The 25,754-nt window shown below is 37.4% G+C and overlaps 1 protein-coding gene and 1 long non-coding RNA gene across 8 annotated transcripts; one reads left to right on the plus strand and one right to left on the minus strand.

Annotated features, from left to right (window-relative positions):
* Positions 1-4,135: 4,135 nt before the first annotated feature.
* Positions 4,136-25,517, minus strand: tpd52 (tumor protein D52). 7 transcript variants are annotated; one of them, XM_056250059.1, is made up of 8 exons: positions 25,351-25,517; positions 10,653-10,774; positions 10,225-10,373; positions 9,864-9,965; positions 8,916-8,942; positions 7,279-7,320; positions 5,110-5,158; positions 4,136-5,035 (listed from the first exon to the last, which is right to left on the minus strand). In XM_056250059.1, exons 1-8 carry the CDS (start codon positions 25,367-25,369, stop codon positions 4,913-4,915), a joined length of 633 nt encoding a protein of 210 aa, XP_056106034.1. In that variant the 5' UTR covers positions 25,370-25,517; the 3' UTR covers positions 4,136-4,912. The 7 variants fall into 7 exon arrangements, with proteins under 7 accessions (XP_056106034.1, XP_056106028.1, XP_056106030.1 ...); XM_056250053.1 differs by lacking the exon at positions 25,351-25,517 and adding an exon at positions 15,727-15,915; XM_056250055.1 differs by lacking the exon at positions 25,351-25,517 and adding an exon at positions 15,723-15,915 and having other exon boundaries at positions 10,653-10,770.
* On the plus strand, positions 5,188-7,444 carry LOC130084667 (uncharacterized). Its single transcript, XR_008807053.1, has 2 exons — positions 5,188-5,292; positions 7,198-7,444. It is a non-coding gene; the product is annotated as an uncharacterized LOC130084667 (long non-coding RNA).
* Positions 25,518-25,754: the final 237 nt, after the last annotated feature.

Genomic DNA, 25,754 nt, shown 5'->3' on the forward strand with positions numbered 1-25,754 from the left:
TGAGGATTACAGTTGAAATTGTTACTAACGTTCAAAAATCAAGAAGCCCAAAGATTATCTCTCAAATTTGACATGATATAACACAGTTAATAGCAAGTAAACGGTATAAATGTCACTTAAATTTTACGTAAAACTAAGACCCAATAAGGGCCGGTTCACACAGAACGCATTTTTCCACATCTTTTGCAGCGTCTCATGCATGACACGACATTCTAAAAATGCGGCGCTCAAGTTAAAATAAGTTCAACCTTTTTTTTTCTCTCACTAACCTGCATTTCGCGTTTTTAACCGCAATACGTGTTCTGTGTAAATACCCCCTAAGGTGTACAATTAAAGTTTTATTACTCCACCCTTATGGCCAGGTCACACAGAAGGTGTTTTTCCATTCCACTGCACTACTTTTCCTTTTTTTTTTTAAACGTAAACATGCGAAAGATGTGTTTGCTTATGCTCTGACACAGCATTTTAAAAACGCAGTGCTTAAGTTAAAATAAGTTAAACTTAGACACAAAAAAGCTCCATAGACCTGCTACTATATTCGTAAATGCTAAAAAAAAATATTTTAAAAATCGAGTGTTAAGGGACGGTTCTCATAAAACGTTTTTTTTTTGCTGTTAAAAGCGCGAGACGAACACATTTTTAAAGTTGAATTCATTTTAACTTGAGCTCGATGATTTTAGAATGCTGTGTCGTCAGAGACGCTGCAAAAGACGCGAACGCAACGCAACGGTTAAAGACGTCAGTCTAGCGTGTGTTTATTGAAAAACAATGGAAAATTAGCACTGTGGAAAAACCTGAACGGCCCCTTACAGTTCAAATGTGAATCCGATGTGAAATCCGAGCAGGGAAATGTTCGTCTTATGCGAAATTAAAGATAGCATTGATTCCTATTGAGATGACTGCATTACACCAGAGAAATTTCGCCATACATACAGCACTTTTAAAGTCCATAAAACAATAAACCAGCAATAAAAGAGGACCAGTAAAAAGTCCAAAAAACAACAAAAGAACAGCGCAGCGTCTTGAGAAGGGGTGTAGGCTAAAGGTCAAAGGCGTAAGTGTAGCAAATTTTTTATTTAAAACCAATTGAAAGTCATTGCCCTTCATCTTTTAAAAGCGTTATTCTATTTCCTCAATGTTGCATCTTGTGTTAGACCGCAAAACCACGTCCTGTGTGAACGACCCTTGTCTGATTTATTAGATTGTGAAAACGTTGTTGATGATGTAGATGTCACCTGATGGGATGATACAAATGAGCGGCTCATCTCAACATTAATAATTACTGTCACTAGTGACAAGAACACTTGCTCTGGGTTTAAAGCAGACGTCATATTCCAGGTCAAGCGAGGGTCGCAGTGACGTTTCGCGCCGCCGCTTGTTCAGGCTCACGTGCGTAATCCCAGCGGGGGTTTGACATCACGGGCTCCTCTTTAACACACTCCCTCAAGCTTTTCATCTCTGTAAACCCATCATAATGCAGTGCAGAAAGAGTTGAGGCGCAGGTTTCAAAGGTTCGGAGGCTTTTCTTAATGATGACGATTGCTGCTGATCGCTATAGGCAACAATTAATTCTAATGGAATTTAAAAAAAGTAGCCCAATTGTTAAACGGTGTCAAGTTTCAGCAGAAACGAGGGCCTTTAATTAGAGGATATTTTTAAGGCTTCATGCCACTATTTTGTCATTGTGAGTGTGTAGTCTGTGTTCACTCGATACAATTATGCAATTTAATGCTTTAGTGCACAGGTTCGCGCTAACTCGTAATAGACGGAAATAAATTATTTTTTACTCCGCTCGCATTTACGCGCACTATAGTCTCGTCCTGTGGATATAGGACCATAGATCATGGAACTGATGATAGTTCATTGTATGGAGTTGATAAAATATCGCAATACATTAACTGAAAGCACTTGCTATGTAGGCTACAATGTTTATCTAAATGCATCGGTTTGTTTCTTTTCCTTTCCCCAAAGTTGAATAGATTTTCATCTCCCTCCTGAGGGAGAAACACTTGGTGACTGTTATTATTATATCTCACTTGCTGGCTGTACTAGTTTTTACTCTGAGCTGTGTAAATAGAAACTGCCATTGTAATTGTGCTACGGTGACAATGTTCTGGTGCTCGTCAGTGCCGCTGTTGTTGTTTTCTTTGGTGTTTTCTTTCGAAGGTGCCTGTGTTCATATGAGCTCCTGGTTATTGGTCATGAAAAAATAAAAACGATTTTTTTTCCGGCAGCTGTTTACTATACGATGTCTGCTGGTGTGTATTTATTAATCTAAATAAAACATGGCCTAATGTGCTTATTTCAGAAACTGGGCTTGATTATAATAGGTTAAAAAAAAAAAAAATTGCACACAATGCTTTCAAGTGTTTACAGACCCTAGCTTGGTAGCAGACTAATTAAAATAGTCTCCAGGATACTATTATGTATGAAATATAACTATTTCGAAATACTGACTGGGAAAATGTTTGAGATTAATAGATTTCTCCCCACATACTGTTAAAACGCGAAAAGATGTCGATTTAGTGTACGTTTATAGACTACAAGAACTCAGATCTCATGTGGACTGTAGGCCGGTGATGGGCTTGAAAATAGTATGAAAATAAAAAAACAGTTTCTATAGACTTTTTACAGTGTAGCCATTCAAAGATAATATGACAAATGTAACGTCTGAATTGTTTAGTTGCCAACTATCAATTATAAACGCGACTCAGTTACAGTACAGCGTTATTTAATACTTCACAGCGGAAAACACAATTGTACTACATTAAGCCATTAAAAATACAGGATGTAGAATCTTTTGACATTAGTCACCTTGAGAAAGTAAACATTATGGTGCCATCTAGTGTTCTGTAGCAGTAGTACAGCTGCATTGAGTTACTGCAACATTTCAAAGAATGACTGCTGGACAAAGACGGTGTGTGATGTGCTTTATTATATTATGCATCGGACATAAGGAACAAATGTTTATATTAAAGTAATTCTAGTCTTTCAGGGTGCTAATTATAAATGAACAATAGCATATTCAAATACAACTGCTACCCAAAACAAAAGCCAATTAGCGACATTCAGTGAAAAGCAACATCCATATTCAAAAGGATGTGAGGAAAACGGAAACATACAACACCTGAGCTACAGTATGACATCAGTGAGGCAGAAGGGGCACACATTAAAACATTTTTGGTCGCACTGGAGATTTCCACCCTCCATCTAGTAAGTCGCAACACAAAACACACAAACATTGTTTTAAACGGATTACTGTTGACTATTTTTCATATTAGTATTTTATATATATATATATATATATATATATATATAGGATATCACTATCAGATCTAGACTGATAGATCAAAAATTTAAACCTCTGTAAACGTCTATATTCCTATATATATATATCTAGCAACAGCATAGCAGCAAGCATAAACATTTGCTCGTCTCTGTATATCAAAGTAAAATGCAAGAAATATAAAAGTACACTCAAATTAAGAGCCAAGAATAATATTAATGCATCTGCTTTGAACGCAACAACGTTAAGTACAACAACAACCAGGTAAGTACCACATGCAGAAGCCCCTGCACCTTACTATTATCATACATTTGACTTAATATCTACAAACTCAAACTATATCAATAAAAAATATACCTTTATTTAACCTATAACATCAACTTAATTTGTAGTTTAAGAATTTGACAGCAGGCATTAGTGTAAGCGGATCCATTAACAATACTGGAATTAGTGCTTGTAAATATTATGTAGTTGCGCTGGATCTAAAGCTAATCATTTTATATCAACACGGATTTTTGGCTGCATTAGACAGTTTAAAACAACAGGGAACTAGGAGACTATGATATCTATCCCTCTCATAGTATGTCCTGTCGTCTTAAATTAAAAAAAACTAAAAAAAAAAAACTACAGCAGTGGTCCAATTACAAAGCCATCAGAAACACCCTCAAAGTGGGATTAAAGGGATAGTATAACTAAAAAGGAAAATTCGGACATTTACTCACCTTCAAGTTGTTCCAAACCTGTGTGAATTTCAGTTTTCTGCTGAACACAAAAGAAGATATTTTGAAGAATGTCAGAAGCCAAACAGTTGATGGACCCCATTGACTTCCATAGTATTTTTTTTCCCCCCCATACTATAGAATCAGTGTTTGGTTACTCATGTTCTATTAAAATATCTTTTGTGTTCAGCAGAAAGGTATGGAACAACTTAAAGGGGGAGTAAATGATTTATTTCTGGGCGAACTATCCCTTTAAATCACCTCATCTTTAGCAACAAAAGGCACTGGGGTCTCAGTGGTGCGACTATCCTAACGCTACGAAAATAAAGTAAAAAAGCACACAAGTATGCTCATTTTATGACACAAACTCTCTAAAACTAGAATCCAAAGTAAAGAAAAAGATTCATGAAATATTGTAACGTCACTACCATTTGATCATATTTTGTATTAAAGTAATACACATACTTACTATGCAAAATCTTTTAGTTTAAAGTACACACTTAGAGACATAACTCATGTTCTGCATTTTTGGCATTTGTTTTAAAATGGAAAAATAACTATACACACAGACAACGAAATTTGGTCAATTTGGTTGGTGATTTTAAGTAGTTGGATGTGTTACAGAAAATGTACACGAATAAGGAAAATCAAATTCAATTATATATTTCAATTTTTTATAATGACTTCAGGAGCTTATCTTCAAAAGGGACCTTTGAAGGACAGCCTGAACATACATCTCACAGTCCCGACACATCTGCTCCAGTGTAGGACTACCACGTCCCGTCTGGAGATGAACCAGACTCCAGTAGACAAAAAAATGGCCACAAAGCAAAGCTCACTAACTATGCTGTGAAGTAGAAGGAGGAGAACAGGAGGTAAACAGAGAGGAGCGTTTGAGGCTGGATCCTCAGTGCGCTTGTTGATCTGGTAGAAGCGTTCCCTCTGGCTGTTCAACCACGGGCTCTCCGTCAGGTGTGGAGTCTGAAACCTCTTCGATATCGCCTGTCGATGGTGTCGGGCTCATCTTAGTCTGCAGAGTCAGAAATGAGACTGGGATTTTCCACATTTTCAACTCACATACACAGTGTTGATATTATCCTTCACCTTTAAGGTTTCCACTTTCTCCTCAAATGACTTGAAGGTGGGTGTGTTCCTGCAAGAGACATGATAATGAATGACTGAATCTTCACACTTTAAAATCAATATGGAAAAGTAGATCAGTATATCAAATGTTTTGCAGCCTTTAATCCACCATGGCTGTGCTCTAAATCCTAAAGAGCTGCATATGTAGGCAACAGTTTTATGTATCAGACACAATCCTGAGGTCTTTCCAAACAGTAGGAGACAAAATGATGCTTTATAAGATTCAATCTGGCCACAATCTGAGCTAACACACATACTTTCTATAGATAAGGAGTCCATTATGTCAAGCACTTGACGTGCCCCCTGAGATTTTAGGTTAATATTTCAACAATTTAACAACTACTTTGCATGTTCGTGGTTCTGGTTGTTGGCTAATGGCCACAAAACATGCAGGAAAACAGCTCAAATATTTGCTGCACAATAAATAAACAAACAAACAGCTGCACAATTAATAAATAATATTGCTTTTATATTATTTTTTTTTTTTTTAACTAATTATAAAACATGGATGGATAAAAATGAAGACCGAAATAAATTTGTAAGAATACAATTGTACTATAAAATAAAAAAAGGGATATTTGCACGCAAAATAATTTTATTTTACAGTAGTTAAATACTAATGTCTTAACTTTCAAATGTTGAACCTTTGAGCTTTTATTTTGAAAAACTGAAGGGAGACCTTTAAATCTTGGTTTAGTTGACGACAGGTTTAGAAATGCTTCTTGTTACAAAATTCCACTAAAATGTTGGAAATTATGCAAATGTAAAAAAGTAAAGAGGGGAAAAGCGTATGTGTTAGCAACATGTAGATATGGAGTTTGTGTGGAGTAGCATTTACTGTGTATTAAAACATGCAGAATATCAGACTAAATTGCAATCTTTTGCTATTTCAACTTTATTTTAATTATTGTGCCACTATTTATTTATTTTAATTTAAGATTGAATTAATTATTAGCTTTTCATCAACTCACAACCCTAGTTTGGAAATTGAAAATTATAATCCAAGGTGGCAAACTGAGACAAAGATTGATTATAAATATATTTTATTCAGTACTGAAAAAATAGAAAATATTTCTATTAAACTAATAATGCTAATTTTCTATGCCAAACTTATTTGAATAGAATTATCTTAGCAACATGCTGAATGTGAGATTATTACAATGAACTGTGGGTGTTTATGAATATCTTGTGTGGTTCAACCTACAAAATATTAAATAAACCAACATGAAATATTTTAGATGTATTTATTTTAAAATGTGAACAGAAAGAGACAACAATGTGAAACGTTAGACACAAAACTAGCACAGCCATGTAGGAAATCGGTTGCCAGGTCAATAGAATGCAACAGTCGGGTTCCGGAAGTGAAAATTCAATTTCTCCCTAGGGAAATTTATTTTGAATGATAACTTATAAACCTTCAAAGACAGCCTTACTGTGAGCTACGAGGTTGATAATCGATAGTATTTGCTTCTGTTGGAGCCGTTAGCCCACATTATTTCAACTTAGTTTTAAAAAGATCTTGTTTAACAGCAAAATCCATGGTGAAAAACTACATTACCCATGATGCTGTACAGAAAAATGTCACCAGTGTCAAAACAAGCAAAATGCACCAAATGATCTTGTTAGCTCCGCCCACTCCCATGAAGCAGCACAAATGACGTAATTCAGTCGGCCTCTCTAAATAATTACATTTGAATATATGTGCATATTTTGCAATAAACTTAAAATATAGTGCTTTTATACGAGTAGTTTTATATTTCTTCATTGTAGTTCTTTCCATCACTGAAGTCATTAAGTAAATTTTTGAACAATTTTGAAATACTTTTTTGCTTTAAATCAAAGTTTGTAGTGTTGTGATTTACCTCGTAGCTGGTTGGCTTGATTCACGGCTTATAACTCTTTAACAAAGACTTTAAAAAAAAATCTCTTTGGGAGAAATGAATGGGAAAAAAAAATACTTCCTGAACTAGCGCTACTTAAAAAGTGGGCGGGCACTGTTGCACTCTGTTATACAATTAAACGTCATTATAAAACAATGTCTGACCACAGAATGTCACAACTGACCAATCAGAATCAGGTATTCCTGTGAAATACAGAGGATTATGTTGGTCTGCCAAAACTGTTCCTTACCTCATCACTGGCATGCTAGCCGAGTGCTGTATGGAGCGTATACTATCCGTCAGCAGCAAAGAAGAGCAAATAGGAGTTAGCTAAAGCTGTGAGTATTAGACGCATTACAAGAGGGGAAATAAAGTCATGCACCTACACATGTCTGAGTTTATAATCAGCATGAAAAGACACCTCAGCCCTTCATGCTGCGTGAAATTGAGTAAGAGAATAAGGCTTTAATCCATGGGGGGTTTAAGACTTTATTACCGCTATCATTGACTCGGATTCACACCACAGCTGGGAAGCCCAGTTTGGATGAACAGGGTGTGTGAGGGAATTAGCAGGGAATAAACAGGGTTTAAACAGGTCTGCATCACTGTCAGAGGGGATGATTTGTTTAGCAGACCGACAGCCTGAAGAGCGATAGATTCGTGTGGGATATGAGCACATACACTATGAAGAATGCCGAGAAACAATGAGAGACGATGCTGCCTTTTAGACAGAAAGCAGGAGAAAACCAAATCTTTGCATAAGACTGATGGGAAATCATCTTACTGACTTCTATTCATTCATTCTTTGATGACAAGATCAATTAAAAAAAGCATAATAGTTTTTTTTTTTTGTTACAAGAATAGTTCAAAAAAAGTGAAAATTGTCATTATTTACTCCAAACTTGACTGTTTTTCTTTGCTGAACACAAAAGAAGATATTTTGAAAAATGATCTTATGGACCTAGTGATTTTCATTGTATGGACAAAAACAGTTCTTCAAAATGTATCCTTTTGTGTTCAGCGGAAGAAAAACAGTAATATGGAATGATGTAAATGATACATTTATACATTAAAGGGTTAGTTCACCCAAAAAATGAAAATTGTGTCATCACTTAGGCAAGGTAAGGCAAGTTTATTTTATATAGCAAATTTTCATACACTATGGTAATTTACTCACCCTCACGTCGTTCCAAACCCATTACACTTTTGTTCATCTTCGAAACATAAATGAAGATATTTTTAGGAAATCTGAAAGATTTCTGTCCCTCCATTGACAGTCCAAGCAACTACCACTTTGATGCCACAAAAAGTTCATAAATAGATGGTTCAGTCCAAATTTTCTGAAGAGACATGATCACTTTATATGATGAACAGATTGAATTTAGGCTTTTATTCACATATAAACTTTCATTATGTGAATAAAAGCCTAAATTCAATCTGTTCATCATATAAAGCAATCAAGCCTTTTCAGAACATTTGGGATAAACTACTCGATTCATATTCGGTTTACGATCTCTTTATGAACTTTTTGAAGCGACAAAAATGGCAGTTGTGTGTACTGTCAATCTCTCAGATTTAACTGAAAATATCTTCATTTGTTTTTCGAAGATGAACCAAAGTCTAACGGGTTTGGAACGACATGAGGGTGAGTAATTGATTGATAACAATTGATGACAAGTTTTTTTATTTTTGGGTGAACTAACCCTTTAAAGTAAAGGTTTGAGAAGAAAAAGTATGCATGCAATGTTGAAACATGCAGGGGAAGAAATGGGAGACTAGCACTACCTCCAAGTGCATGCCACACTATAAAACCATTCATCACACTACGGAGAGGTGTAGCAGCCAAAATAACCGGCTTTTGTTTGAAGCCTCTGTAAACAGTCTTACCCAAAAGAATTGGAAAATGACTGTAATCTGTAAATGGCAGAGGTGTCATTAGCGAAAACAGTTAACAATGTTGCCAGCGTTGCAGCAAGAGTGTCGTAAGATGGTGAAATTGAGCGCATGTCAATTCCTTTGACTTCAGTGTATGATGTGGGTGTCTATGGTTAATGGTTTTATTCTACCTCAATTTTGGTAATTCCACTGTGTGGGTGAAAAATTCAGTCCTTTGCCATTTTGTCCAGTAGTGTTATGCTAAACACACATGTATGTATAAGTGGTTATCACAATGGCTACGTTCACACAGATGAAGCAGACTGAATACTGTCTGTAAAATCCGATAATTGAATTCAAGTTTCAATTGTCTCAAATAATGCCTGTAAACACACTGACAGATAAATAAAGCACATACTAAGATGTTCAATTGAGTCCTTGAAGAGAGCAGAAGCTCAATTTACCATATTTGATGAGCAAAATGTATGAGTATTGATCAATGATTATATTTGAATAAAAGTATCAAGGTTTTGGTTACATGGACTTTCAATATATATATATTATTGGGGGACCTATCCCTTTAAAGATTCAATTTTGTGAAATTTTTGAAAACTCCTACAACTCGTCCTCTGGCCAAAAACTCCACCCAGCATTTAACAGGAGTTTTGTCTCATTCTCTGACCACAAAACCTCCCAAATTGCACTTGTGACTCCTTCAAGTAGTCCCATTCACCTTCACTTTTTCCCATAAAATAACTCTGTGTGAACTTAGAACTCCAAACAGGAGTGATAAACGTTATCTCACGCTGTGTGAACGTAACAAAAGTGGTTTAGAACAGACATTATTAGTAGTTATTATTTAGTGAGTGTTCATTCATTTGTTACTAGGTAAAAAGGGTACAAGGGATAGTTAAATCAAAGGATGATAACTTAGACAAGGACTTCAATTTACGTTCTCACCTTACGTCCTCCAGCTTTCTGGTAATGGCTGAGCCCACGCTGGAGAACGCAGTTGTTGCCTTCTGACCCACTTGGGACAGGGTCTCTGAGGTCTTCTTATACCTGTCCAGGACAAATGGGGGGGGGCAGATATGTAGAGAAAATGTTACCAACAGCACAACATAACCATAAAACACCAGATCACGTCATTCTAACAGCTGGTAAAGTCATAACGTTCACAACTGTACTTCTTTAATGTAATTCAGTCAAATAGCAAGTGTGAATGCACAGCAGAAGCATTGACAGATGGAGCCGCTCCGCAGCAGCAGTACGAGAGGCGGCGGGCGGCACGCAGATGCCTGAGGCGAGTGAGGGCACGTACGCAGTGGAGGTGGTGACTTCCTGCCAGCCTTTGCTCAGGTTCTGTTTAAACTCGTTGAGGGGAGTGATGCCTAGCTTCCGCTTGATCTCCGCCACCTGCTTCTCCTTGGCTGCCAGCACCTGAGAAAGAGTCTGGATCTCATCTTCTACCTGTAGGGAAACAGGACAGAAAAATTCATCTGACATGGAAAATATGGTTAAAAATAAAAATGGGGTAAGAGTCCCAAAAATTGAAATCACTGATATAGCTTATCTATTAGAGACTGCTCCAGCTACAAGATGTAACACAGCATGTGTCAAAATAGTGAAGTGAGAGGGCATTGCAAAATGAGAATCAACCACACTTGGTCCTGAGAGAATCTCAGACAGTGAATGGCTGCTGAGATGTTGTTGAGATGTTGAAATCTAACTAGACTGAATGATGTCGACCTTAGCTAGTTCACTGCAGAGATCTGCTTGCTCTTTCTCAGTTAGGGATGTGCAGGGTGAACAGGGTTCCGCATCCACTGCATCTTCGCCTACTTCTGGGCTGAAGTCGGGCCTCTGGGTCCCTACAAAAACAAAGACATGCGCTATGAAATATCTTTTTTTAATTGTTGGCCTTAGAAAAGACTGCAGGTTTTAACTCCACAAAGGGAAATGGAATGGTGAGACACTTTATATGTCACACTGTAAATACATTAGAAAAAAAGTTACAATTCTGAAAACAAAAGTTGCAGTTACAAGAAAGTCACACTGTGAGATAAAATTACAATTACAACAGAAATCCCAATTACGAGAAATAAAAATCACACTGAGATATAGCTCTAATTATTTACATCACAATTACGAGAAAGTCATACTCTGATATTTAGTTACAATAATGAGAAAAAGTCACTTTACAAGAAATAAAACCACACTATGAGATTTAAAATTACAACTATGAGAAAGGTCGCATTTACAGGAAATAAAATTACACACTGAGATATAGTTCTAATTATGTTGCAATTACGAGAAAGTCATAATGTGATATTTAGTTACAATAATGAGAAAGTCACATTTAGGAAATAAAATTACACTGTGATATGTGAATTTACAATTCCGAGAAAAAAGTCGCAATTACAAGTCACATTGTGTGAGATTAAGTTACAAACAATATTACATTATATTTATTAATTTTTTCATTTATATTTTTCATAGTTACATTGTGAGTGGCAATCACCTTTGTACTTTTGTATTCTGATGCAGAAATGGGCTTTCTTATGGTAAAACAATTAGAAGTTCCAGAAACAAATTCAACTGATTCTTTGTGATATGAATTTTAGCATCAAGTAAGTTTTAGTTCACTTCAAGTTGAACTGTCTGAGTGTCCTGAAGTCCTGTTAGCTCAGTGGTGAGTGGTAGGAAGATTCTGGTTCTGATTTAGCGATTTTGTAGAGTCAGACATCAGACCAGGATGCGAAAGAAAAACATAAAGGAAGATGAGGAGGGCAGAGAGAAGTCATGTGCCAAAGAACTTTAAAACTTTATAAGGTGCTTGTCACATGATGGACACCCACCCTAGGGCTCACACATGTCTGGAAGATGTACTTTGATGCCTCCACTGACAGCCCATGCAATGGAAATACTAAATATATAATAAAAATCCTGGATGACACTATTCAGTGGGCTTATAACTAGGAAGAAAAGCACACTGTCAATCAAACTGAAAAAAAAAAAAATATGACAGCCCTGAATGAATAGATCTGTACTACACGGTATAGTACACTGTAATGTTATCAGCTGATGTTCTTTTTCTTATTTAGTGAAATCAGTGTTTTTGTGCTTTACATAATTATTGGATTATTGGAACAAAATTACCTGATAAGACCATTCACTTTGTCAAACACTGATCCCAGAGCTTTAAAAGAATCAGTCTTTTCCGTGTTAGTTGACCAACAAAAAAAATTGTAAATAATAATAAAATTCAAAGCTTGCTCATATCCATTTGATGGACCGCATTTTATCAAATCAGAGATTCAGGTCTCAGCTTGCAGCTTGGAGGTTTGAAACGTGTTTTGAGGAAGAAACTGCATGTAAAGTTGCATCACATGAGGAAGGTGTGCAACTCATTTGTAGGCAGCTTGTTTGGTATTTCTGGAAAAACTGGTAGGCTGGCCTCCCACTTTAACTTAACACAAAGGTAATTAGAAACAGAAGTGAGGAGCTTGTTTGACAATTATATATATATATACACACACACACACATACATACAGTATATATGCATGTGTGTTTGGTATGTTTAAAGTGTCTTGACAAGATTTTGCGACTTGATGCGAGCAGGAAAGTATTCTTAACCATACTTTGATAATGCAAATAATATAACACAATTATTAACAGAAAGTTATTGAAACGCACTGAATAATGATTATATGAACTGGTTACTTTCTTACTAAAATGAACAGGATGAATTAAATACAGATCATACAAGTTTTGGCTAAGTGGGAGGGTGAACGTTCCTAAATTAGTAGCAGTAATTTTCAGTTTGAATAAATTAAGTCTTTTCCCACCTTCTATGTTCACTTTCACAATGTCTATTAAATACACCATTATCTCTCAAAACACAATTCTTTTGAAACTACATCTGCTGACTGTTATAGTACGCTCTGAGTTACACACTAGCGCACTGACGCTGGTGTCACGTTCATTCATCATGGGAAAGGAATATTGACAGTGCCATCCAAGTTCAACAGTCGATTTGAAACAGTTGAGTAGTTTACAGGAGGACTTGCATGACATCACTTGCACAGTAATTATGACTATAACCAATGGCTGAACTTCATACTGAACTTGAGCAGGGATGAGCACTGCATGAAAGCATTCGAGGTGAAAGGTTCGTCTATAGAGTTGTTTTGCAGCATAAACCGGTTTAATGCAAACAACAATTGGGGCTCATTCCTCCAAAGGAATTCTATGCAAAAAAAAAAAAAAACAGAGACAAATGTACTACCTATTATACACACTACTTTCACACACACTCTTTTTCATGCAAGATCATATCAGTTTAACTTTCTGGATCTCAACTTCTATTATCTTTATGGGATCTGTTTTTTAATGTTAGAAATAACTTTTGTAAAGTCGTGACAAATTGGCTTAAAAAAGTGGTGGGAAAAACTAGACAGACAAAATCACTGAGGACATTAAAAAGAAAGTAATTCAATTATTTCCAACCCCTCAGACGAGCTGTAATGAAAGCGTTTCAGATTTGTTCAGAAATCCCTGATTTCATCACCAGCTTTACCGTCACAATTCCTGTTTAATACATTTGTGGTTCAACATTAATATCTGTCCTCAAGTTGAATCGATTTCTCCACATGTGGATTTCCAGATATGATATAAGATAACGAAAGGCTGCCATCTCACGAATCACCATATAAAAGAAGCCGTGATCCAACCCTGATGTGCCATGATGGTTCACAGGCTTGATCAATGGCCTCGGTATAATGAGATTGAGGGCCCTGTGTAAACACACTTGTAATTTGTTAACCAAGCTCACTGCTCCTCCATTTAGTGATTAAAATCTTAACTGCATTATAGGAACACTGCTGGCCACGGAATAATTTATAGATACAGTTTTACTGTACCGACCAGTTAAGCGTTTGTCATTTGAGTATGTGCCAGTCCTGTTAATTTAGTCAATGTTTGTTAAAGGGCCCTGCACTGCAGTTCTGTTTCTTTAAAAGGGCCATATCATGTGGAAGGCAATTTTAACTTTTTAATAAAATGGTTTGGTGTAATATGATTTCATACAGGGACATTATAACAGTAACATCATTTACCCGTCCATAATAGCGTTTTTCTTTTATTTAATTGTGAATGCTATTTTCAAATTTACATAGATTACCTTTGCCGTCATTGAACAATCACTTAAAGTAAATCGTTAAATACACTAATATTTATTAAGTGTAATGTTAAATGTAACAAATCCCATAATGAATATCTATTTTTCACACTGTGACTGTACATTATAATGTTGTGATGCATAAATTCACTTGTATGATTTGAAACAATTTACATTTAGTTTTTAGTGTTGAAACTCATTTAGACAAAACAAAATAATTTTGATATTGACATTTATCTGTTATAATATGAAACAAATACAGATTTTGAATATCTGTGCATCACTAGAAAGTTACCATTCTGTATTTTCAAAACTCAATACAAAAAGAACATTTATTGAAACTATAACCTGCAAAATCAAATCTGCACATGACTGTCCACATTTACACATCAGTAAAGCTTAATGAGTGATCAGAAACTCGACACACCCAGTCTCGGTGTGAGGCCATAGACAGAAACGCAATTACCACTTTCAAGGCCCAGAACGGTAGTAAAGACATTGTTAATATAGTCCATGTGACTACAGTGGTTTAACCTTAATCTTATCAAAGCGACGAGAATACTTTTTTGTGTGCAAAAAAAACAATGAATATATTAAAAAAGAACTTTATTCAACAATTTCTTCTCTTCTGTGTCAGTCTCTGACGCCGTTCACGTGAGCACAACGACCCATGAGTGTGACGCTGACGCAGGAGCCAGCTAATACTGAGACGTAGAACCTTGAAGCGCTGCACTGTGTTTACAACATTAACAGCGTCAGAGACTGACACGGAAGAGAAGAAATTTTTTAATAAAGTCACAAAAAAATATTCTCGGTGCCTCAACCACTGTAGTCACATGGACTATTTTAACGATATCTTTACTACCTTTCTGGGCCTTGAAAGTGGTAATTGAACGAAGGTCTTACAGGTTTGGAACGACATGAGGGTGAGTAATTAATGACAGAATTTTCATTTTTGGGTGAAGTATCCCTTTAAGCACCAGAAAAACTGACAATTATGCGCAAGCAAGTTCGCCAGACTCCTTGCCGTTCCTGGATGTGTGTAGCACCTACAGCTCTGCATATCCTCCTACAGGAGCCCAATGATAAAAAAATAGGAACTGGTTTTATTTTGAACAAGTTCCCAGATTTATTCAGTCTGATATTTCCTTATCTGAAGGGGATGTAAATAGCATATTAAATTTAAAATTTCAAACATACACACACAAGTTTTTTTATTTTATTCTAATAACAGCCAAAGAGATATAAAATGGCATGAAAAACTAAATATGACTAAAATGTGTTTTAGGCACAAACAAATTACAACCACTCTAAGTGGATATCAGGGAAGAAACAATAAATAATACAAAATAATACAGTGAATGGCTAGTAGAGATGGCACTTCCTCAGACTGCACTATCCCGGTGTTTGGGAGTTATTCTGCAACCCGACGGCCCACATGAACAGCACCTGCTCCTGATGGCTGAGCTTCTCCAAAACATCAGCAATTGACAGGAAGAGGGCTCTTAGCCTACGTACTTTTAATAACATTCTTTGTCTCTTTCTCCGTAACACTGCTTGTCTCTCACTGTGTTACACTGACAAACACCAGTCCACACCTAAACACACACACATCCACTCAGCACCTGAACAAACACAGTTACCTCTGAGCGATGGTACGGGTGAGCCAGGGGGAGTGAAACTCTCTTTGGGTGACAGGTAGAGGTAGCTAGTGTTCAATCCCTGCTCAAAGTTGAACGGAGACGTGTACTCCTCGACAGGTTCCTCCATGCTGCCCGTGAACAGGAAGCTCCCTGGACACTAAGTGATTGCATGTGACTGAGCGTGTGCCGATTGTCCTATTTGCTAGCTACGGTTGTGAGTAGAAGTGTGTGTTGCGGATCCTGCAGCGCTAGCAGGGAAGCCGCAGGCTCACATGATGTCCAGCACAAGACGACGACGGCAGCACGTTAATAAGTTACCTCTCCAGAGCGATCTATTTCCGTCACGAGCCGACACTCCCAGCTGTAATCTTAACTGTCCTTATTGTTGACAATCCTGTAAAAATGCCAGATTCTCAAGGTCTGAAAAAAGCCATCGCCATCGTCTTCAGCTTTCTCATGCTCAGCCCACTCCATTTATCCACATCCACGGGAAATGAAGATCCATTTGTCCCCTGGTCACATGACTCTGGGGCAAGCCCACGAAAAGAAGCTGTAATCTGTGGTGGCCCAGATTACAGCCCTAATCCATCACAAAGGGCCTCCGCATCGCTTCAGATACACACCAGCTGCACAAACCATTAGCTACACACTGAAATGGATTCAGCCAAGCGCAGTGGATTCAACCTTTATGGTTTGATCCATAAAGGCCGACACACACTCGTGAGTCTTCGGCACCATTTTACCGCAAACTCCATCCATGCAGCATTATATCGAGGAATGCAGATTTTATAGGTCTTATGAAACTGGAAGAATATTATTAATATTATCAAAACATAACTGCAAAGGCATGCATGTATGTGTGTGTGTGTCTTTGTGTAACGTCAGAGTGAAAAGGCTTCTCGAACAAGAAAAAATGAAGGATAGAACTTGATTTTGTCCATTGGGAATTGATAGGATCATTGGATCGTTGTTGTTTACTAACTGCTGCGATCATATGTGAGCGACATATATATTCATATACAAGAGCCAAGCAGTGACAAACACACATGTGCAGATGTCAATCAATTAACAACCTAACTACATTCACCTCGCACGTCTAGGACGGCAGAACCTTGACGCCTCCGCACTACTGTGTGCAGGTTAGTACCCGGATATTTGCCTTTCACCAAAGTCCTTGTTGGCTTCCATCCAGACTAAATTGCACAACAAAAGCCTGCAGATGTTCAAATAGAGACTTGAATGCAATCTGCAATCATCGAAAAAATGTAATTTATGTTCCTTTGCTTGCCAAATCATTTTTACACGAACCTAATACAATACATTTTCATTAACACTTCGGCACATGTTGGCAAGTTCAGACAAATACTTTTTTCATGTGTTTTACAGGGGCCTGGTGCATTGTGGGAGATCATGTGACAAGCCCCAACCTTCATGTTAGGAGGACCTGTCTATGACAACATAAAACAAACAGCGGAAATAGAACAGAGATGTTCAATGAAAGAAGGTGCTTGACTTCCCATTTTAAAAAAAACGGACGAGAAGTATTGTTTAAAAGGGGAAATAAGCAATAATCACACATTTGTTTTGACTAAACTCTTTGTTAAACAACACAAATTTAACTAGATACATGCCAACTTCTGCCTCTGGCCCAGTAACATATCCATGACCCCACATGGAGTGGCAGTGATCTTTACAATGCCAATAATAGGATAGACATGGAATCCCGTGACTTCATATAGAGCTGGAAAAGCCTTTCAATGGGCTCGTGCCACTTCAACATCATGCAGGAACCCTTCTGAACTGGCTCTCGTATGACTCGCATTTAAACTCAGAGAGCACAAGAACATAAACACCCCAGTAAAGAAACAAAGAGGACATTTGAAGCACCTAATAAACCACAGCTTCTAATCAATTACTGGGTTATTCCAAGCACATTGCATCCCGTGATTGGGACAAACGAGAATCATGGGACAGACAGAGTGCGACTCTAGCAGCCTGGACAGACAGCAATAAGAGGCGGGAAATGGAAAAGGTTTAGCAGCCTATGTGGTGGTAGAAAAGGGCAACTTTATTTCTTCAAATGGTGTAAGAATTGCCAAAAGCATGACTAATGGGAAAATGGAGGACATTTTAGCTTAAAGGGTTAGTTCACCCAAAAATGAAAATTAAGTCATTAATTACTCACCCCCATGCTGTACCAACCCCGTAAGACCTTCGTTCATCTTCGGAACACAAATGAAGATATTTTTGATTAAATCTGAGAGGTGGATCACTGCTACATAGGCTGCCTAAGGGAATGAAACTTGACGGCCCAGAAAGTCATTAAAGAAAATGTTTAAATATTCCATGTGCCTTAGGGCTGTCACTTTTGAGAAAAATCTAATTCGAACGGATATCGAATATCAAGCAATGTATTCGAATATACGAGCCCCGCCCACCCACAAAAAAAAAAAAAAAAAACACCGTAACGGAGATCACACATTTATTAACAGTCTGATAGTCATAAACAGGACTCAGGCCTGTCTGAAATTTTTTTTTTTGACTTAATGTTTTAAACAGCAGGTTTTCAACTTAATCTATATGAAGTGCCAGTATGCATAGCCAATCACAAAATTAGGCGCTACATGGGGAAAAACTGAAGCGGAACAGCACGGCACAAACAATAACGTGACAACTTAAACAGCAGCAGGAGTAAGGCCTATATAGCCTAGCTAGCCCATAGCTGTCAACATTGAACATTGAATATAAGGGAGATTTCCCGGAATCCATCCCCAAAATAAGGGAATTTTTTTACACGATTCTTACCCACCACAAACTTTAAAAATAAAGCACTAATCATTAAAAGTCTAAAGAGTTTATAACTACAAATGAGTGAGAGAGAAAGAGACAGTGTGTGTGTGTATTAGAGAAAGTGTGTCATTTTTTAAACATTTTTTATCAGAGAATGTTTAAATACTAATATCAGCTTACGAGGGAAACGGTACGTGGTGCTTCGGGGGCTGCTGGAGATGATTAGGGAGAGGTCTGTGCTCCTTTACCGATCAAAGCGCGCGCTGACACGGAGTATAATTGTTTATACTTGACGCGTCCGCACGAGCGCGGCAAAGATTACGCGTTGGGTGCGCAAGACCGGCAAGACCCCATTTCGCTTGGCTGTGTGCACAGCTTTTTTTGTAACAGCGCGCGCGGCGCCGCATCCGAGGATGAACGACTTCAAGCCGAATCTGCCCGAGCATGTACGTCTCACACAATCAGAGCGTAAAAATACGGGATATTTTACGGGAAAATAATAAAACGGGAAGACAGCGGGAAAAGAGCTAAAATACGTGAGAAACCCGGAAAAAACGGGAGGGTTGACAGCTATGAGCTAGCCTAATTCATTTCCTAATATTGTTTGCTAGAAACACCAATTTATCAACTTGATCTGGATCAAGTGCGGCTCTCCTTTTATTGACGATGTTCTCCGCGGTGGAGAACACGCGCTCGGAGCGCGCACACGTGCCTGGCACACATTTGCGCGTCTTTGCATGGACCCTTATAATCGGATTGACGGCTCAATCAGACTAAAAAACCTTCATGTAAACACCTTAATCGATCCGATGGTTTACTCCTTTTGTAATCCGATCGAGAGAACCTGTAAACACTTGATCGGATTGAAAACCGAAACTAAAAGGACTGCGCATGTGCAATGACGTTTTACGCACGGAGCGAGCTGTTCTTTCTGTTGAATAAAGTGTCATATAAATGAGTGTTCCGTTATTAAAAAAAATCTCATTTCACTGTGAAGTTAAGCAGGACAACGTCCCACCAGTGCTTGGTTCAGATTCTCATCCATGGTTTTGGGCGCAGGGTTTTACTGCGTGATCAACAAGCAGCACGGCAAATCATGCTCATCGTCTCCAAATCATGACCAGAGACGGATAAATATTAAGTCTGCTGTTTAAAACAAATAAAGAACCAATAGAGGAGAATATTTATGCGCGAACAGCGGCATATTCGTGCAGTGTGCGCATGTCAAAAAAATCAATTCCGATTTGAATCTTGTGACATATAACGCGCACATTACTTTATGTATCGTTCATGTAAACACCGTGTTCGGATTCATCAATCGATTGTCCATTTCCAGACACTACTTTTTAGATGAGTTGGGGTAGAAATTGTCCGCTCAGGCTGGCCGTTCTGCGCGTTATATCTTCCATTTTCAAAACAGGGTGGCTAGTGGCTATTATTCGCTTGATTTGGTCATGAGCTTACGCTACAATACGTTTAGAGTGCCAGCTACTGGATGAGATGGCAAACAATAAAATAAAAAACAAACGGTCTAAATCATAGACTGTAAAAAATGCGCTAAACATAGCATTTTAAAAACCGGTTAGTTTATTTATAGTTCGATTACGGATATTTCACGTCATGTTCGAATTCAAATTCGAATATCGAATAAAAAGTGACAGCCCTAATGTGCCTACAGTGGCTCAACTATAAGTTTATCAAGCGACGAGAATACTTTTTGTGCGAAAAAAACACACATAAATAACGACTTTATTCGACTATTCCATTACTTCCTTGTGGGCCTGAGACGAGAGTTGAAGAGATTTCCAGAACGCATGCACGAGAACTGAGAAGAGGACGTTCTTCTTCTACTACTTCTTGTTCAGTTCTCGCACATGCGTCGTGGAAATCTCTTCAACTCTCGTCTCAGGCCCACAAGGAAGTAATGGAATAGTCGAATAAAGTCGTTATTTATGTGTTTTTTTTCGCACAAAAAGTATTCTCGTCGCTTGATAAACTTATAGTTGAGCCACTGTAGGCACATGGAATATTTAAACATTTTCTTTAATGACTTTCTGGGCCGTCAAGTTTCATTCCCTTAGGCAGCCTATGTAGCAGTGATCCACCTCTCAGATTTAATCAAAAATATCTTCATTTGTGTTCCGAAGATGAACGAAGGTCTTACGGGGTTGGTACAGCATGGAGGTGAGTAATTGATGACTTAATTTTCATTTTTGGGTGAACTAACCCTTTAACACGTTACTGACATGGTATGTGAGAGGCATTATTTTCTACCAACGCTACTGAAAACACACAATCTAAAGGTTGACTGTTCAAAATTGTCTGTGTTCACATGACTGAAAGAGGGTCAGTTCAGAGGGTTGGAGGGTCACAGCGAGGCCTTAACTTTCTCCCCTCAGTGCAATGTTAGTCCACACCTTTATTAGGCCAAAACTCTCAGTCAAGTGAAAAATACAATAAATAAGACAAATGACATTTAAAATAAGGACAAAACTGTTATTCAGTTTAATGTCATGAAAAAAAAAAGATCTTACTGATTTAATTATCTAAACCATCTTTTTGAAACGGTGAGACAGCGGTTCTACTGCTACAATCAAACTATAAGTGAAAGGTGATTAAAGGGACCTGTGAGCCATTCACACAGACGCTTCAGGAAGATATTGCAAAATCGGATAACAGTCTATCAGTGAAATAAATGTGTTATTTCAGTAAAGAATTGACAAGTGAGTTTTTTTGTAATATAACAACCACAACACAACACTTTTACAATTAATGTATATGATATAAATATATTACATTGGTTCGGCGGTCTTAAAGAGTAGAGCCAATATTCAGGCCAACAGACACTCAGAAAAACATAAGCCACTGTTCTGTGGTTTTTTGCACACGCACACACACACACACACACACACACACACACACACACATAAAATCTAGCCTATATTATGTCATGTTTTACTCATCCTCATGTGGTTCAAAATCTATATGCCTGACTTTCTTATGTGAAACATGGATGTTCTTTCTGTGTTTCTCCATACAGGGAAAGAGGGCTGTTAAGCTCCAAAAAAGTACAATTTAGGCCAAGTATCATAAACATTTAATAACAGCTTTGTGTGAGGAACAGATCAAAAACTTAAATCTTTATTTTTGGTTGTTTTCTAAATGTGGTGTGGTCTATTTTTTATATGGTGGTCTGTTTCTGCAACAAAGCTATCATATGAATGCTCTAAAAGACTTGGAATACAGTGCACAAGTCATATGGACACAACTGAAGGCCCGTTCACACCAATGATAATAACTATAAAGATAACGATAAAGATATAGTTCTAAAAATCCTTCTCAATATTAAAGAATAGCAGAGTTCACACCACAGCTATAACAATAGCGGCACAGAGAAACAATATTGTTGGAATAACTTTCAAAACGATTTTATCCAGCTGATGAATGATAAAAACATTGACAGCCAATCAGAATCCATCCTGCTGTAATGAGCTTGAGCATTTAAAGTGACAGACAAGCACGTGCGTAGAATAAACAGAACGATATTATCCGCTGGTGTGGATGCTAATATAGTTATCTTTAGTTATCGTTCTTGGTGTGAACGGGCCTTAAGGGGATTTTTCATTTTTAGAGCTCAACAATCAATAGCATTAGTCCCCATTTTAGAAAAGATCATCCAGAACATTCTGTAATATTAAGTTGTGTGTGTGTTTGACAGAAGAAAGCTTATTTAAAATAATATAGTGTATTCCAGCCTTCAATGATGACAGAATTTGCAGGTGAACTATTTGAACATGAACTAGTCCTTTAAATCACAGTATTATTCCTATGATGGCAATGCTGAATTTTCAGCATCATTACTCCAATTTTCAATCACATGATCCTTCAGAAATCATTCTAATATACTGATTTGGTGCTCAAGAAACATTTCTTATTATCAATGTTGAAAACAGATTTTTATTTTTGTGGAAACTGAAACTTTTTTTTCAGGATTCTTTGATGAATAGAAGGTACAAACAAAGAGAAGCATTTATTTGAAATTACATTGTTTAGGGAAAAAAAATCAATGTAAAAGTCTCTATTGTTACTTTTGATCAATAAAAAAAAAATTCTTTAAAAAAAAAAATCTTACTGTGAACAGTAATGTAATGCATCTGTACGCACATACCAAGACAGAGAAAAGAATGACAAATATGTAGCTATAAGCCTTAGAGAACAAGGAGTGTATTTGGTGCAATATCTGAAATATCTTCTTTAAAATAAAAAAGCTTCCTGTCTGTGTTACTTCAACACGGAAATGACCTGACTTAAGTTATCACGAATCTAACATTCTGCTTTGAGTTCTGATGTTTTCAGTGAACAGACATAAAAAGATGGAGAAGTAACAGCGTAACTGTTATAACATGCAGACTGTTAAAAACTGCAGCACACCAACAAACACCAGGAGTGGAAATTTCCACCAATGAGATCAAAAGAATTCTCTGCTAGCTTTTGGCAATCACTTAAACTTTCAACCTTGAGTTGCTGAATAGTCCACCGAACGGATTCAGGCACAAATCTGCAATTCATAACTGAACAAATGCAACAACACTGGCTATAGAAGATTTGATTGCAGCTTCCTCATTCCTCCCTGTAGTTCTGTTAGTCTTTCATCTTTTTTATTTTCTTATGTTGCCATGACAGCAAAAGGAGAACAGTGTGCAGATCTACTAACTAGCAACTGGTGACTGCAGAAGCAAACTATGAATTAAAAACATATTCCCATTTTGACAGCGTTAGATCAGATGTCCTAATCCACTGGATTACCCATAGCTTGGGTGAAAGGTCTTCCATTGATGACTCACACTCACTAATGCAACAATGCTAAATCACTCTGCAAATCATAGACACATTTACTAACTTGAGTTCTTGGCACTTGATAGGATTCATAAGATGACATGGGTCTAGAGTAATCTCATAAGGTCAGTATACTTAGGGTAAACAAACAAACATCTCAGGCTTTGTCAAGCACTTTGCTTGTCACATTGCACAACGGCCCATGGGCACCAGCTGCAAGAAAAGACATGGGCACGCAGAAAAAAGGAATGAGCAGATGGCTGCCCTGCGTGAGAGATGAGGGGAGGGGAACAGAAGATTCAGACAGGAAGGCTCTGGCTCCCGGGGAGGCTGCTCACCGACACACTGCAGCCCAGGAGGGATGAGAGAGAACAGGCTGAGTGGGGCGGAGACCAGGTGACCGGGATGAAGACAAGATGGTCAGGGGGTCAGAAAGGACTATGAAAACAAAGCACGATGTGACCTTTAGTGACGTCCATTTTTCCAAAACGTAAACGACTGTATCTGCTAGGCCTTTATTATATTGTTAAACAAGGGCAATGTCTTGAATCTGTTTTTTGCCAAAATTAAAAGACTTGTCATGCTCATATGAACAAGATTTGAGAAACATTTGGGTTTGTATTATAGCATTATATGGCCTGAGAAGCTCGGAAAGGCTCAAGCATCTCCACGACCCTACAGAGGAAAAGAGATTAGATAGCTAGATTATATTATACATTTACAGTAAGGCAGCAAAAAATGTTGCATTTATAATAATAAGTAAGTATCAATGCTGATCAAAAATATGAACATAAATAATAAAATTGAAGAAAAAAAACATCTTTCTCCAAAATGGTATACTTGCATAGTATAGATAGACTATATTTGTTTTACATTTTTTCAGTAAAATATTACATCAAAACAGAGGCCATTGCGACATCCAGTCTAGGACTACACTAAATACCAAAGACTAGACTAAACTAGTCTGGCAGATGACATTTCCAGTGCCAGACATTTCCTGCCAGATGATAACCTCAACACCAGGCATCTGAACACAATTTAAGAACACTTTGAGTTGGAAAAATAGCACACGGCAGAAAAACTATGTCATCTTAGCCGACTATTTACGCAATGATGCAGTGGCCGAACAGGAACCCAAGAAAGCCAGATCATATCAGAAGGAACAGACCACCACATTGCAAAAAAACTTACTTTAAACGTTTATAATGGTCAGGTATATGATGCACAAACACAGTATGATCCTGCTGATGATCTGACCTTAACCATCATAACATAAATTCTAATTTCTAGGTCTATAATCTGCATATGAATGATATCACATAAAGGGAATAAGAAACATGAGATGATAAAGAAGAGGAAGAAAGCTATCAAAATAGTGATAACATAAACTGTATTCTGTGCTTTATTTTATACTTCCCATGTCATATTGTTAAGTTAAAATAGAAAGATGGTTGATCTGCAAGACATTCAAATACTAACTCAATTAACGGATTTGGCACGATAGAAGATTGGAAATAGGCTAATAATACAGAGATGAAAAGAGAAGGTTCATCAGTAGCCGCATATTTACAGCAGGTGTTTAAAGCTAACATATGTTTCATTGATGCTGCAAGCAAGTTAAGCCCACGCAAGTTAAATAAATAGTCACAAACATCCTCATTTACAAAAATAATTCAAGTTTTGCATTTGGATAGTGGGAGACTATGGTTCTGGTAGTTCCATAATAAGTTTTAACAGTATTTATAAAGACAGTTAATTATTAGAAACGCGAAAGAAATATTGAAAATGTGCACAAATGCTATAACCCGAGTAAAATCCCGGTAAAGATGTATCCTGACTGACTGTCACATTACCCATAATCATCCAAATTAAACAACCACTATTCCATTACCAGCTGTTGGCTGTGCTAATAAGCAAGCTAGCTAACTTCTGAAAGTTGAGTTTTGTTGCATTTCTAATCTGTGCCAACATGTCACGTTCTCAAAAGAATTCATCTACCTTGATCGGCTTCCTCCATCCTGTCTTTGAGGATTCTTTATGTTGTGGATTGTTCTGATCCTTGCGGTCCCGCTTTCCCACTTCAATCTTGCAAATTTGAGCTCAAAGCTGCCACTGCATTCTAGGCTGCTGCTACGCGAGGTGGGGTGGGGTCGTGTGACGTCATGACGCACAGCACAGCACGTAGAGATGTAAACAGACAGAGACGGGCACGAGGTCCCACCTGGCGCGCCCACGATCATTTATTCTAAATCATTTGTTATGTTAATTACATGAACTTAAATAAACTAGATATGACATATCTGTGAAATAACTATTTTATATTTCATATTTATGGCAATTCACTATAAAATATTGGCTAATTTAGAAATTACTTTTCCTCCATGCAGGTTAAAAGAAATATT

Source organism: Rhinichthys klamathensis, unplaced genomic scaffold (assembly GCF_029890125.1).
Source record: "Rhinichthys klamathensis goyatoka isolate OS25496 unplaced genomic scaffold, OSU_Roscu_1.1 h1tg000067l_1, whole genome shotgun sequence".
In the NCBI taxonomy this organism is placed as follows: domain Eukaryota; kingdom Metazoa; phylum Chordata; class Actinopteri; order Cypriniformes; family Leuciscidae; genus Rhinichthys; species Rhinichthys klamathensis.

Coding starts and splice junctions, on each gene's coding strand:
- tpd52 (XM_056250053.1), bottom strand. CDS start 15,853: ATGGAGGAACCTGTCGAGGAGTACACGTCTCCGTTCAACTTTGAGCAG. Junction 10,374..10,652: donor TCTGCAGTGAACTAGCTAAG/GTCGACATCATT, acceptor GTTTCCCTACAG/GTAGAAGATGAGATCCAGAC. Junction 5,036..5,109: donor AGAAAGTGGAAACCTTAAAG/GTGAAGGATAAT, acceptor CTGACTCTGCAG/ACTAAGATGAGCCCGACACC.